Source organism: Parambassis ranga, chromosome 18 (genome assembly GCF_900634625.1).
Source record: "Parambassis ranga chromosome 18, fParRan2.1, whole genome shotgun sequence".
Taxonomy (NCBI): Eukaryota; Metazoa; Chordata; class Actinopteri; family Ambassidae; genus Parambassis; species Parambassis ranga.
The window spans coordinates 5,456,736-5,472,845 of record NC_041038.1 but is presented as its reverse complement, the minus strand read 5'-3'; the positions used below and the strand labels follow the sequence as shown (position 1 = coordinate 5,472,845).

The 16,110-nt window shown below is 42.3% G+C and overlaps 1 protein-coding gene across 11 annotated transcripts in view; it reads right to left on the bottom strand.

Moving 5' to 3' along the window:
* Positions 1 to 248: 248 nt before the first annotated feature.
* The window catches only part of mark2b (MAP/microtubule affinity-regulating kinase 2b), a 41,652-nt gene continuing 25,790 nt past the window's right edge, over positions 249 to 16,110 (bottom strand). For 3 of the 11 annotated variants that reach the window (XM_028429375.1, XM_028429381.1, XM_028429376.1), the window contains exons 14-21: positions 15,757 to 15,908; positions 14,745 to 14,839; positions 11,880 to 12,023; positions 7,859 to 8,125; positions 5,653 to 5,679; positions 2,908 to 2,946; positions 2,186 to 2,295; positions 249 to 1,741 (exon numbers count right to left, since the gene is read on the bottom strand). In XM_028429375.1, the coding sequence (XP_028285176.1) occupies positions 1,392 to 1,741; positions 2,186 to 2,295; positions 2,908 to 2,946; positions 5,653 to 5,679; positions 7,859 to 8,125; positions 11,880 to 12,023; positions 14,745 to 14,839; positions 15,757 to 15,908 (1,184 nt within the window). In that variant the 3' untranslated portion in view covers positions 249 to 1,391. The remainder of the gene's footprint in view (positions 1,742 to 2,185; positions 2,296 to 2,907; positions 2,947 to 5,652; positions 5,680 to 7,858; positions 8,126 to 11,879; positions 12,024 to 14,744; positions 14,840 to 15,756; positions 15,909 to 16,110) is intronic. The other 8 variants (XM_028429378.1, XM_028429385.1, XM_028429384.1 and 5 more) reach the window with 6 other exon arrangements.

The following is a 16,110-nucleotide window of genomic DNA, read 5'->3' as shown; positions in this document are numbered from 1 at the left end:
CCTCCAGTGATCTTTAATAATACACTCACGCGCACATACTGTTTGTTACAGACTCCAACAACACCTCTGTTGTGTGTTTGCTCTTTGGGAACATGTGTAGCAGAGAATGGGCTGAAAAGGGAAGAGATGGTCGGTTCAGGGTTGACATTCTGGATATGAAGGCATGATGCCAACCGAGTAATACCAACATGTAAAAAAAAAAAAAAAAAAAAAAAAAAAAAAAAAAAAAATTAAAAGTACAAATAAATCATTCGAGCATGTACGACATCTGCAACGAATACCCCCCACCCCCCATCCCCAAAAATGTCATTCTTCAAAGAAAGGCAACATAAAATCAAAGTGTCCTCCCGCCTTCTCAGGTTCCTTTATGCCCCTCTTTTTTTCCAGTGCACAACTCTTTAAAAGCCATAAAAGAAGAAACTAATTAAAAACAAACAAAAAAGTCGGACTTTCCGACCGTAGGATCGATGATCAAGTCTAACTGGCTTCCTCGAACTTGACGATGTTAGAACAAACATGAGGAAGAAAAAGGAGTGAAAAGGTTAAAGGTGGATGTGTTTGTGCTGAGTTCAGTCTGAAATTTGGAGGAAGAGAGGGTGGTGAACTGTGTGTGTGTGTGTGTGTGACTGAGCCAGAGGGTGGAGGAGGTGGATTTTGAATGTTCATTTTGGGGGGAGGGAGTGGTGGGGATCGGGCGAGAAGGGTGAAGGTGGAGAGGGTCCTTTAACCAACAGTTCATCCAAAATCCATTTGTAAGAGTGTGTGTATTTGTGCATTTGTGTGTGTATGTGTGAGACAGTCCTGGTTCAGATGGAGTCTGTTCAGTTCACTTCATATCTCTCCAGTAAAATAAGGCTCCATACTCCAACCTGAACTTTCTGTCAATCATTCAGAGAAACATTTTCAGTGTTCATCTGCTGGTTTTGTCCTCCATCCACCCCCTCCCCCCTCTACCCCCTGGCAGCAGGACCGTGCAGAGAAACAGAATAAATAGCAGGAAGTAATGACAGGAGTGGTCAAAGTGATCAAAGTGTGACTCCTAAAAAACAGAGAGAGAAGATCGGACATGCAGAAGAGTGGAACGTCTAAGTAGAACATGAGAGAAAGTCCCCGACAGGGCAGAGAGAAGATGTAGGCCTGTAAATACTTCACAACTCAGAGGAACTCAGGGTCTCTAATGGCCTCAGGAACTTGTGGAACAGAACTTCTAGAAAAGAAACGTCTCCTATTCTCAGAGAACTGCTGGCCCTCTGTCAGACCTTTGCCTAGATAACAATCATGTTGTTTTTAAAGTGATCCCACCCTTTAGCTTACCTCATGACCCACCTACAGTATCATCCTCTCCCTCCCACCTCCACCCTCTATCATCTCTTCTCGCTTCTCAACTGCACTCACAGTTTGAGCTCATTGGCGATCTTTGAGGCAATGTTCTTGAAGGCGATGGATGTGCCCGAGATCCGCTTGAAGCGCACACCATTGAGGGAGAGCCGTGGCAGCTTGCACACCTCCATCTCCCACTGGACGAAGTCGTCACGTGCCGGGTTGCCCGACATGCAGAGCAGCATGTAGCGTTCGCGCAGCTCGTACTCGCAGCTGTTGGAGTCGAGCACCTTGCGGATTTCGCGCATCATCTCCGTGGGCTCCATGGACGATGTGGTCTTCATGGACCAGGTAAAGCGCAGCGAGCGTGGCTTGGCCGAGTCCTTTTGGCTGGCGATGGCTGGAGGGGTGCCGGTGCCTCCTGAAGGAGGAGATGGAGGAGAGAGGTTAAAAAAAAAGCAAGAGCAGAGGAGAAAGAGCAGCTGAGATCCAACTAACAAACAAGAGACGGCAGACAACATAAAGCATGAGAAATAACGACAACAATCTGAACACCACCATCGGCATATCTAGTATATTTTCAAGAAAAATATTGACTTGTAGTCGAGGTAGCTACAAGTCAATGAGTTTTTCTCAACAGACTGGTTGTGCTCTTTTCTGCCTGGCACTTGACATGATGTGTACTGGGAAACGTTTGGCTACTGTATCCTCTGGGTGCAACTGTTAATGCCTCTGGCCTCCTGGCGTAGACAAACGGAAAACAGATATCCTGTTGGCATACTGTCGGTGTGTGTGGCCAGCCTGGTTTACACACAGGTAAGTCTTTATAAAAGACTTTGTTTGAGGATATTGAAAGTGAACTTACCAGTGTTACCAGATCCTGGCGAGGAGTTGTTCTCATCATTGTTGGATGAGGAGGAGAGAACGCCACCAGAAGTCTTCTCTGACTTATCCACCGTGCTGCTCAGCACAGATCTGTAGGGAGCGATGGGGGGGACGGTGAAGGAAAGGATGGATAAGGAGAGGTGTGGGTGGAAGGAGACAAGAGAGGAGAGGAGGAGAATATGAGGAGAAGTGTGAAATTTCCAAGATTATTATAAACAGTAGAGACAGAAAAGGGGGCAGAGGAAGAGGGAGATGATGAGGTTGTGGAAATGAAGACAAAAAGCAAAAATTTAAAGCACCCGTGTGTGTTTGTGTGCTCACATGTCTCCGATCACATGATGTGTGCCAATTATGTGTGCGTTTGACCAATAGTTCATGTGTACGTGGACACAAACACACATTTGGGTACTTGCATACTGATTTTCCCCTCACACACACACACCCACCATCATGCAGGCCAACCTCCACACTATCGATTGTCTAGGATGCTATAGCATTCACAGCTAATCTCCAATCCTGATTGGTTAAACCATTATCACCATCACCAACCAATTATACACCCAGCTCAGCCCCCCCTCTCCCGTCTCCCATCCATTCACAACAAGCTCGGATCATCTACTGCTTGGTTCCATTCTACTGATTGGCAGGCGGTTTTGGTAGAGTCGGGGGTTTGTAGAGTTTTCGGGCTGTTCTGTGTCTCACCTGCTCCCCTCATCCCGACCCTCTCCCTCATACGGACTCCTCGAAAAAAATCAACACAAGTTTAGTGTTTTGTTGAAGGCTAGGGGCAACATATGGGCTCTGAGACAGATAATAGACCAACTGGATGAACAGAGTCAACGCTGCCTCGCCTTGCCGGCATGAATCTTCCAATCCAGCCACTTTATGGCCTTGATACCAAAAACGTCATTCCACTCCAGCTGCTCAAATTGAAAACCACAGCCACCTGAGGACTCCACAGCCCACAATGCACTGATAATCACAAACTACTGATCTACTACTGTAGATTGACTGTTATTGCTTTAAGTGGAAGCATTCTATACAGTTATCTTTACATTACCTCCAGATAAGGTAAAGATCCCTTGTTAAACACACTTGACATTAAGGAGTAGTTTGTGTGGTGCAGCCTGTTTTACTGCAGTGATTTATAATACCTACTCAACACTTAAGTTACAATTAAGAGTCAAGCTGGAAGCCGGTCCAACCCGTTCCAGAATGCTTAAGTAAAGGCTAAAGCGTGGAACAAAATGGCTGTGAAGGAGCAGAATGGCTTCATTTGACATGGAAAGAGCAGTTTACAAAAATGAGCAGGTCTAAATGAAATGGAAATGAGGGCTTATACATATGGAATGGGTTGGAGTGTAACTAATATTAGGAGTAAAAAGTGAAGTGACCATAGATGGAATGGTTTGGAACACAATGGTCGGCATGGTGAGGGCGAGGCCTGTGGCTAAAGGAGGTTAGGTGCATTAATGACCCCAGCTCTGCGTTAGAACCTGTATTAGTAACACTGAATCTTCATATATGCTGTTTGAAAAACACACGTGTCTGCAGCATGTATAACATCATACACCAACATCCTCTCTCACACCGGCAGACAACACTGAAAACACAGATACAGAACAGAAGCAAGAAAAACAGACATCAAACAAGGACAAAGACAGCAACACATGCAGACAATGGGAGGAAGGTGACGCACACATCACAGGACAAATCCAGCTGTTTATGGTCTTATATTCACTCTAATGTAAGCAAACAATAGTTTGGGCTTATTTAAAAAATAACATGTAAAAATACCTCCTGTAACAAAAATATGGTTAAAATTATAGCACAGGGGAAATGATGTAAATAAAGTTACACAAGGATTTCTAATAATAAAATATAAAAGGTAAAGTGATGAACATTTGTGCCATTTGACATGCCCGTCTGTGATTCAGCTTAATGTAAAGGGATGCAAAATGGCTCCAAGTGGAGGGTCACTGTGACATCAAAGGGAAAACAAAGGATTGATAAGATGATTATTGATGCCTAATAGTTATTTAGCATAACCTATGACACTACAAACATATAACTGGTTTCCTATGATGTACTTCTTTCACGGCCTAAAAGGAATTCAAATCAGCATAACAAATCACTTGAAAGTAGTTTTATTACTGATATTAAAATAGTAATGCAGCTTAAAACCACCAGGTGGTGCAGTGATCCACACCAAGCAGGGAAATTGCTCTACCTGCTACTTAGAAGCAAATAATACAGTGTATGAGATCAATGTTCATATGAAATGTGTGTTTATATTTTATGTATATATGATTGTCATTTACAAAGTGCGTTTATGTAGATCTCTCTGTGTGTAGTAAATGAGTAAATGGTTGTGTTCATGTGGTGTGTGTGTTCACAGCATAAAGGTCTTTTCCAGCCAGAGTAGGTCAAAGCCATCCAGTTCTGTTGCTGCTGCTGTTAGAGAGCCAGTGCCAGAGTGAGAACAGAGCAATGAGTGAAAAGAAGAGTGCAGCCTCCAGAAAGAGAGAAACACTGCAGCCCTGTCCCTCCTGGGTCCTTCTCCTCCTCTCTGCCTCTCTCCACAACTACAACCAACTACTTATCGCTACAGGCTGCCTCCCAATGGGGGGACCTACAAACAACACGGCTTCAGACTCTATGGCTGAGGAAATTCCAAATTATTCTGATCAAACAAATGAAAGCAGGAAGGTGGAATAAGTGATGGTCTGGAGGGTTTGGAAGGTGCCGTTAGCTTGATCATTATTAGAAAAAAGGGTAATTATGATGACAACAACTGCTCAAGTTTCTCATAATAAGTAAATTAGTAAAGGACTTGGTCAGTGAGGTGACATTTTTTTATCATTACGTACTTGCTACACTCAAAAGAAGGATGGCATTACCTAAATCTGAAGCTAAGACAGGGAAAGAGTTAAGCATGGGAAGGGAACAGTTTGATAGATCGGCCATTAAGGCTTGACCTAAATCTGGGATGCTACAGGGGGATACAAGCTCACACACATTCTACCTGAAAATTGGATGGAAAAAGGAACGGGGGAGCGAGCATGAGGAAGAGGTGGGTGGGAGGGACAATGGAGGGACGAAGAGGAAGATGGGTGAGGTGTTATTGTGCTGCATGATGATGGAGTGAGTGAGTTAAGTGAGTGGGTGGCTAGGTGAAGGGGACGTTAGTTAAAAAAAAAAATAAAAAAAAAAAAAAAAATGGGCCAAAACACGGCACTCAAAATCATAAGGCTCAAAAAAAGGGGCCAAACCACAGAAAAATAAGGAGAAAAGATAAGGCTCAAGTCACAAAGGGAAGATTTCAACAAAAAGCTGCACGAAACACCGAAAAGGGGAGGAAGTATATATATAAAATATATATATATAAAGAGAATATACGTGTATAAAAATCAAGGGGTTATATTTAACGTTGGGTATGTTTCCTACCTTCTTGGAAACCTGAACGAGAGATTTCTACAAAAACAAAAGAGGGATAAAGAAAGAAAGAGAAAAAAAACGTAGGTATAAAAACGTATGTATTCATTACTTTGCTGTAACACACAAGCTGCCCTCTGAGTAGCAAAGGAAAAAGTTCACTTGAGATTGAAGCACAAACATTAAACAATAAAAAATGAGCAACTAAAGAATATGTGTTTCTGCTGTTGAGGTGTTTACGTAGGAATTACTGGTGTGAATGTGTGAACAAACGCACACCAGAACACCTCAAAAGGATTTAATGGGCTTTGTGGGAGAAACTCTCCATCTGAGGAGCAACCCCACTCCAATAGGAAATACAGAACTCTTCCACTCATACAGAGCAGTCCTGGGTGATCCTGAAAAGAAGTATTTGTGAGGTGAAGTTCAAACATGACAAAAATGACAAAAATAGAGAAAACCAGCTCCTATAAACACACAAAGAGACACATGTCAAATGAAAAGCACGTGTTAAGCAACAACTTAATCTTTGACACACATTGAGAAACTTAATCTCCTTCACACATGCAAACACACCAGTGTGTTTGAAGGACAGACAAAACATCACTCTCCAGACCAGGCAGGAAAGTGCAGTGAGGATATATGATATGTTCATAAAACACACAGCTTCACCGTGTGTGTGCGTGTTTGGTCAAACTGTAGAATGCAACACAATCTCTCTCTGTCCAGTTTTGCTTCCTACCAGCACACTAACTATCTGTGTCTGTGTGTGTGTGGTTGCTTGTGTGTCAAGGTGTCCCCACTAGCGGTATTTATAGTTGAGGGAAAAGTGATATCTCCGGTGTAACCATGGATACTGTCGCCACAGAGCTACAGTATCTCTGAGTGGGAGGCCTGGAGAGTGGCTGTGCCTGTACCTCCGCCTCTTCCACACACACACACACACAAACTCTACACCATGCATGTAGGCATAGACACTTGATCATTCTCAATTTCTGTCTTTTTTAAGCTAATAAAATCACTAAAAATATAAGCACACACCCAGTCTCTCGCCCTCCTCACACATATGGACCTCCAGTCTCTGTGACAAGAGCGATGATGATGATGATCTCAACCTTACCTGCTGTCTCAGCTTTTTATTCTCTCATTGCTCACTTGGACCTACCTCTTTCAACCTGTCCTTCCTTCCCTCTTTAAACCCTCATTGTCTTGTCACTTCCTCTCCTTTACACCCTCTATTCTGATGATAAGCTCTGATCAAATTCAGCCTCACTGCCTCACTGCTTTAATTCTCTGTGCTCTTCTCCTTTATGTCATTCAGACGAAGCTACAACTAGAACTGACATAATTCAAAAACATATATTGTCTTCATTTTCTGTGGCCTCAACACTTTCCAAAGAATGAATCAACCTTATACAGTACTGGTGATGAATTATATTTTAGTGGGAGCACAACGTAGTGTGCTGAGATTTTTTTTAAAATCACTTGTTGAGCCTAATAATACACACAACACCTGTCAGCTCTTTGGTTAAGTGGTCCGAAAACCCACCACATTAATGATCCACACTTCAGCGCTGTCAAACATATTCCATTGTTAGGATGAACACTTCATTCTAACGACAAGTCAGTCAGTGGAACTATCATCTAAAGGTTATATTTACACAGAGCTGAATCAAAGCTGACTTCACTCTAGAGAAAATGTAAAATACATTAACATCCAGGTACCCATGAGAAGTACTGCAACCTGCCCTACAAGACTGAGATGAAACAACTAGGTCAGACATGGAACCACAACCAAAATTACTCCTTAGTCACCACAGCTCCAAACAAAATTATAGAGAAGACACAGCTGTTCCCTTCCTCTCCCTTTCTACTCTCAGCACAGTTACAGATCAGCTTGAGTTTAGTGATAGATGAGACCAGCCCCTTTAAAGAAATAGTGATGACATGGGCATACAGTGTGTGAGAGAGGAAATGAGCACATAAAATGACTTGTAACGTAAACCCAGTCATTTTCTGGTTCAAGCTGAAACCTCAGTGCAGCTTTTAACTGCACTGGTAGCTGGATAATAAATAGACTAACTGCCGTCACAACTGCTTTGCATTTACAGAGCTACAGACTTTCTTCTCTTGCCACATCTCCTCTCTTGACCTCATGGTGTTGCTTAAACTGTAAAACCTGACTTTTCTCCACCATTTTCCATGCATTTTTACTCACTTGCGTACAAACTTGGAGGTGAACTTGCTGAAAATCCCTGTGGCGCCATGTGTCCTGCGGGCCTGGCTGTTTCCATGTGACAGTGATGGGGAAGCAGGCCCGCCAGGGTAGGCAGAGCCCTGCTGGTCCCGGGCACCCCGTTGCTGGCCTGCGTGGAACGTGCTGCGGATGCCCACCCCTCTGGAGAAATTGGTACGGTCTGACACGGCAGCGCTGCTGATGTTGTGGGCAGAAGGGGAGGCACCGGGTGCCCGCTGTGTTGGGGCACTACAGAGGAAAAGGGAAACACAAAAGGAGCAAACATGGAGGGATAGATGGCGAAGAAAAGGGTGATACAGAGGAAGGAGAGAAGTGTGAAATCATTGTAGATGGATAAAAGGTTGGAAGGCGTGATTTAAAAAAAAAAAAAAGAGGTGGTGAAGAGGAGGTGGAAATAAGTATTCAGGGTGATGGAGATGAAGAAAGAGGGAGAACAGGAAGGACAGAATGACACAGACAGGACAGTGAAGTGTAGGAGGTGATGCAGGAAGAGAGAAACAAGACAGAAAGGAACATATATTGAGGAAGGGAATGAAGAAGAGAGGGGTGGGGAAGGGACACAAAGTTAGACATGCTGTGAAAAAGAAAAATTACTTCTGATGCCATTTACTTTAGTGTAAGGTCATACAAGCATCAGATGTTTTATGTAATCCCCAAGTCACATCAGGTCTGTGACACGTGTGCTCATACAGTTAATCTTCTTTGTCATGGCTGAAGGGCAAACCATCACACACCTCCAGCAACACACAAACGCTTACACACTGCAACCAATCTATGAGCTAAAGGCCTGCATTTGCTTTGGCTGCAGGTGCACCTGCGAGCAGATGGCGTACACAACAAAAACACACACACACACACACAGACAGCAAGACATAGAGAAAGCAGGATGAATACAGAAAGAAATATACATTGTGCTTTAGAGGTTTGTGATGTCTGCAGAATGAAATATTACAAGCTGCTATCAACGGGCCCTAATGTGTCTGTACCTGTATACATGTGTATGTATATCTCCTGCAAGTAAGGTTATAGGACAAAAAACAATGTTTTTCTTGCTTTTCTTCAACAAAAGCTCTTAAAAGTTGCCATACAATAACTTGCAAACACGCTCACACATTAGTCATGAGCACCTCTGCTACTGTGAATTACAGTAAAGGTTTTCTGCTGCTCAGGGAAAAAATACACTCTCTACCACTCATTTTGATCTAATTTGTTACCACTGCCTGAAGCTGTAGCTTTTTTCTAATGTTGTACAGAACAAGTAAGTTTATCGCCAGGCTCTTGTAGCTGCATTGAGTGTACTTCTATTTCTTAAGCAAAAAAAAAAAATATGTTAATGAGTACAGGATTGGGGGGACAACACAAAACAAGATGCTGTTGTATCAGGCAAGTGCACATCAGTCCTGTGCAGTCACCTCTAATATACTCCCTACTCAGTGGGGAAAAAACAAAAAGACGGTGTTCCAAGCAAAGCGGTAGACACCTCAAGCATATTAATTTTATACACTTTAACTATCCAATGAATGTAAGGTACCTACGCATGGAAACTCATCTAAAGATTCAAATGCTAGGACACAAAAGCTGGATTGGGGAGATTAGCGGGGACACTTTATAGTTATGAAGATGACTTGAAGAGCTATTATATATTTTTCAGCCAGGATAGGCATCTAAAGAGGGGACATTATAATTATAAGGTGCTGTGGGCTCAGGTAGATGCAGGCTGGTGTGTATTCATGGTGCAGCTGGAAGACTTTGAAGCTATGTGGTGCCAGTGTTCAGCATCACCCACTTCATTACAGTGTGTGAACAGTCATGCAGTAAATATGTAAAAGGATATAATGGTGTCCGGAAGCTTTTGTTAGAGGGGTGTTTGGGGACAGCTGGATAAAACAGGAATGTTAAGGGCACAGGTTATGTTCTAAGAAAAGGTGCCTAATTGTCACTCAGGGTACAGTCTAAGTGTTGGAGTGGTACCTTCTCTCCAGCGTTCCCAACCAGGTTCTGAACAGCCCAAGCTCACTGCTGATCGACGCATGCAACAGAACAAGACTTCAACATAGAGCAGACAAAACCACATAGAGCCAGAGGGCCACATTGATATTTGCTCTGCTGGAATCTCAGGCTGACTTTTGTGTGTGTGTGTTTTTTTTTCTCTGTCACAAAACAGGTGGGGTGGGTGTCTATGTCTGTGCAAGTTGTATTTAAGGTAACTATCCATTATCCAATAAAGACCTTTATCCCTGTATTGTGACACATGGCTGACGGGGAAAACTCTAAATATCAAAGTAGCCCTCGAAACAGACACTGTCAAGCAGGGGTGCTAGCCAAGAGAGCAACACACAAAAAACTAAGACCAGCAAACACACACAGAGGTCACACAGACAGCCACATGGCAGTCGAGTCAGTGCCCTATTTCATTCATTCAATCAGACATGTCACATTACAGTTAGTGCTTAATAGATGGAGATGGGGTTTTCCCAGGCAACTGAGGTGGGTTTATTAGACGATATCAGAATATATTTTCATCCATAAAAATTACTTTTAATTCACTTCTTCCAGCCAGGGAAAACCCCTCAGTCAATAAACATATCATTGTACACCCAGATGGAAGACAATATCAAAAATATCTACACAGGGCATGCGACAGATAACATAAACACTTTTAACATGAACAAACAGAAACACAACATTTACATCCGATTTAGCCCGGTTCTCCCCAGAGGATTATGTTTTTGTCTATAATATTTTTGGCCACTTATCGGCCCAGCCTACCAGCATGAATCGGTTAGGCAGGTCAGACAGGCTCAAAGAGACACATTTATACAATTGTTATTATCATTAGAAAGACAAATTTGGCAAGAAACACTTTGTTGACTTAATCAAACACACTTGCTCAAATAGTTTCGACTGAAATATTAAGATTTAAGTTTTTTGATTCTAAATCATTTTATTCAATCATTCACAGCTATAAAGAAAACCTTACTATTAAATGCAACACGTGGCTACATCAAGTCTGACCTGAGCAGACAGTGTATCGATAACTGTATAATTAGTATGAACAATCTGAATTTGTTTTCTTTTCTGCCAGGAAACAAAATAAAAAGCCTGTTCTGTCAACAGTACAGTGCTATGAATAACCTGCTTGTCCTGTTCTCTTGCTCTGACTGTTAAGTTATGATCCAGTGGGTAAGGTTTGAATAGGACTGATTGGCCAACGACGAGCTATGTCAACATCTTTACACTTGCTACACTTGCACAGCTTTCCGAGGCTCCACAATCTACTTCCTGGCTGTTGCTAAGTAACTGGTGAGCCTATGACTGCTACTCTCAGAAATGTTTGACAGCTGACTATGATGTTAAAGTGGCAAATGCATAGATACTGTGGGGTTTTGCAACAATTGTCGTTTTAGCTGATACACTTTGTCCTGGCTTGTAATGGGGCAAATAATAATGATCAGCATGGAACTTCTTTGAGGTTTTAGAGTTATACTCCATGTGGCAAAAACTGTGCATACTAGCCATTATAAAAACATAACGGAAGCACTTCCTAAGTCAGACTTCTCTTTTTCAGTATTTGCACTTTTGTTTCTTGATATTTTAGTTCTAGACACCAAAAAAGAAATTGGTAAACATAGGAAATCTTTGCTCTTTGACAGCAAGTGTTGGCAACAGAGCAGTTTTTGTGTTAAATAAAACACTGTCTCTGTAGAGATAATCTTTGATCAGACTCACTCAATTGTGTGGAAAAATACTAGCAGGTCACTACTAAGTGCTAAGGATTTGTCACTGCTTTACACTGATTTGTTCTAGCAGTCCAGGATGCCGTCAGAGCCATTTTATCCTGTGTGCATCCCTCCTTTTTTTATTTGTCCATTTCAAAAAGGATGATGATCTGTGCTGAGCAGAAAGTTTTCTTTTGAAAGAGGGTGTGTCGGTTTGTGTGAACATGTATGTGTGTGAGAGACAGAGAGAGTGAGAGACTTGCCTGGGCCGTGGTGCGTGCAGGTCAGAGGGGCATGGATGATTGGAGGAGGACAGAGACTTGTGGTGGCGGGGACGCGAGGAGGAGGAAGAGGAGAGGACGGCAGCGGCTGAGGCAGTGGAGGCGCGGGAGCCCGGAGTGTTTAGGCTGGGAGGGAGGACGGGGGAAGGAGGTAGAGGATTGCCCCGCCCGACACATACACACATATAAATGCATTCACACCCACAAACGTGAGCAACACAGGACAAACAACAGCAGAAGGACACACGACAAACATTCACATAAACACAAACACACCGGGCGGGGTTTGTGTGTGGGTGGGCAGGGAGGTGAGGTGGAGTATGGTTAGAAGCAGCACTTATCAAACACAGTAAGGGGGGAGGAGAAGGGGAGGGAGGGAGGAGCAGAGAGAACAGAAGCCAGGAGGAAAGAACAGAGGAAATAGATACAAAGAGACAGAAAAGACACACAGCGAAAAGACCGGAACAAAGAAGAAGAGTTGGTCTTTGTGTTGCTGCTTCATTGTGGTTTCACAAAAAGATATCACAAACCACTATCAAAGAATGGCTAAATCGTTGTGCCTTCATCTTTTCATTGTAAAGTCTACCACAAAGTCTAAAGTCTAACACAAAAGGCAGAACACAAGAGACCAACTTTAACAAATTTTTCTATTTGCTAAAACAGATTCAATGCAGACATAAAACACATGGATAAAGTCACCGAAATGTGCAAAGCTATTAAACTCGCAGTATGATGACATCCCGTTGTTGGACTGCATACTAGAAAAAACACTTGGCATAATTTATAGTATGGGGGAATAGTATGGGATATACTTTCAGTGAATAAATATCCACTCTGGTCGTGTTTTTATTTCACAAAATAGTTATCTGTAAAAAACACATGCAACAAAGACTTTAACACAAAGTAAATATTCACTGGAACCAGCAACTTCAGTATGAACACCAGCTGGTTTTAGGGTTTTATGACTGTGTATTTCTTTCCCTGTTGTACTCTATTTAAACCTGTTAGATGTTTTCTTATTTATATATATATATATACACATACATAAATAAAACACTGACTACAGCTCTCTAAACTTGACTTTATCCATACACACACACACACACAGAAAAACACAGTAAGGGACAGCGGAGAGCGGTACCAAGACAAGACTCAAGACAGAGCAGAAGAGTGTGCGACAAGAGAAAAGGGACATTTACAGAGGTTGACCAACAGCTGCTAATTACACAAAAAAACAAACACATAGCTCAGAGTAACACACACATCTCTGACGGAGATTAGCAAAGTTGGTTGGTGATGGAAAAATAACTAGATTCACTGGACAACCCAATGTGTGGCAAGAATTTCATAATGTGTGACGTATGTTTAAACTTGTGCATGCATGCGTAAGTGCACAGCCTCAGTGAGTGTGTGTGGATATTTTGTGTATTTGTAAGCCTATTAAGAGGCAAGTACAGGGACCATATAGTGCCACCAAGAGTTAATATTCCATCACAAGTCTTTCTAATCTTCTTACAGAGGGAGGGGAGAAAAAGAAAGAACTAGGAAGAAAGATTAATAAAAAGACAAGAGGGAGAAGGAAGGAAGGGAAAGAAAGGAGGTGCAGAGGAAATGTGACTCAGAATCCAGAGGGACAAGAACTCATATAAAAAAAAAGGCCAAATTAGAAAAATTAGAAGACAGAAAGGAAGAAAAGAGGAAAGGGGGTGGGAGTGGTTGGGGTATAACAAGTACAAAAAAAGCCCAAACTTCAAAGCATTAATAATGATCAAACAAAGTAACTTAGAAATTAAAGCAGATGACAACCACTAAGTTAGCAAAGACTACAACAGCTAACAGACCCACAGTATTAAAAAAGCAATGCTGTCTCAAATGACCACTTCACCCTGCACTGAATCTGATTCAAATTAATTGCTTATGTTGGGGTCAGTGCACTATGTTCGGAGGAAGGGTGCCATTTGAGATGGATACATGAACGGGTAATAAAGCAGTATGAACCATGACCATGAACACTGCATCATAGTAATGATTATGGTTTGGCTTAATTTTTATGAAACAGCACACAAAGCAAATGGCTGGTTAAGCATGAGGGGTGTAGGCATAGTAGTATGTGTGACCCATAGGTTAGTGCTCGCAGAAATCGTCACTGTTGACCGCCGGATAATCAACATTATCGACAGAGGTGTGCTTTTATTTTTTGATAACATAACTTTTATAATTAAAATGAACTCGTGGCCAAGATACATTTTTGGACATGTTGGAATTTTGTTGAGAAAGGAGAAGGATGATGGTAAAATAGGAGGGAATATCATACAGTGTCAAAGAAAAGTCTGACTTATGGCTGAACAAGTACTTCAGGAAAATATTTTATTTTGTCCAACTGCAATAACTGCAATTTTGGGTTGCTGTGTGTCATCTTCCACGACTAAGTGCAGGTGCGCGTGTATGTCGAACCCCTCTCTGCTCTGACTGGTAATCTGTAATCTACTGGAGGTTTGGCCTAATTTTCCAAGAGAGGCTCATTTCTATGTCCAGGAGGGCTCACCCCACCCTGGGGGAAGGTTGTGGGCCTCGCTGAGCCAGCTGGCAGAGCCCTGGAGAGTACCAGCCAAGGTCTGGGATTCAGTCCCTGAGACAGCTGTGGGACTGCTTCATTCACAAACCTTGGTGAGTGCGTTTGTATTATGTTTGCATCAGTGAGGAGGTGAGGCAGCAGCACAGCCTCACAGCAACTACTTGACGACAAAGAGTGTCATTGTGAACGACTGTATGTGGGTACATTTGCTCTTGTGCTTAAAAAACAAAAAGGCTTTTAATCGTGTTTATTTTGTGTGTGTGTTTGTGTACCTGTCCTTGCCGTTCTGGATACCCTGGCCCAGTGTGGCTCTTTCAGTCAGAGGCGAGTTCCGACTGCGACCAGTACCGGTGGACAGGATGCTATTCTAAAGGGAGAGAACCCCAAAAAATATGCCAGAAAATTAGAAATGATAATGAGAAGCTGAGGACAAAGCATAGAGTAATAAAATAAAATGTAACCAGGTATTGTTGGAAGTGCCTGAGGCAAGCTTCCCAATCAGTGAGGACAAATGACGTAAATTACCTAAAATTAATTAAATTTTAGCTTAATTACTCCCTCAGCAATTTTCAAGTAATACATTTTCTGATGAAATTCAGCTTTAATTGTCATATCAGGGATCACCACTCCCAAATTTATAAAGATTTAAATCTAAGCTGTCCCACCTAGACAGTACAACAAATGGCTATATATTCGGTGACTTTTAGAAAATAAACTAGGACATTCTAGCACGTCACAGAAGGAAACACAAAGATGTAGCATCATTTAATTAATGATAGTTGATTTCCTTATAGCTGCTTTAGTGTCAGGGTCCTGTTACTGGTCATGCTGACTCACTGCCACAATGTCATAGCTGGGAAACCTGACTCGAACAACCACCACACCTGAGCTTTTCCAACTATGAAAAGTCTTGTAAACGCGTCAAGAAAGAAACATGCTGACTGGGTGTGTATAACTGATGAACATGCTCCAACATGTTGCACACTTCCACTTTCATACAGGCCATATTTTGCTGGTCATTTATTTTTATTGAGTTTAACTATTAACGCACATTTGTTTGTGATCTTTGGACCACAGACTAAGATAAATTATGGCTGATTACACTGAAGAGCAAGAATGACTTTCCAAGTAAAGTCAGGTTTTTTTTTAACAATGCTAAATTCATAGGACGGTTATGGGAACAGTGGTGATATGAAAAGTGAAATTAAACACAAATGTACCAATTTTTGCTAGCAAACCACATGTTGTAAATATCACGAAATTCATGTTTGTGTTTGGTCTTACGGTGGATGGTGTGGCGCTCTTCTTGCGGTCAGAGGACACCAGCGGGCTTGCTGGGACCTTGGTAGTGGAGCTGCCTGAGGAACCCTTCCTCCCAGAATCCTCTGCTGCAGACCGGTTGTCTGCTTGACCACCCCTTTTAGAATAAGAGGAGCCTAGAAAGGGGGAATCAAGATAAATTATTTAAGGGTCTAACATCAAATATCTCCCTTTTCCTACTTTGCCTTCTTTATCATTTTCCGCAACCTGTTCTAGGAACCCCATACTCTAAGAATTATCTTAGCCATGATCCTACGACTATCCTCTCTCATAATCCTCTGTGTTACACAAACCACCTTTGCCCTTCCCCTCTGACAC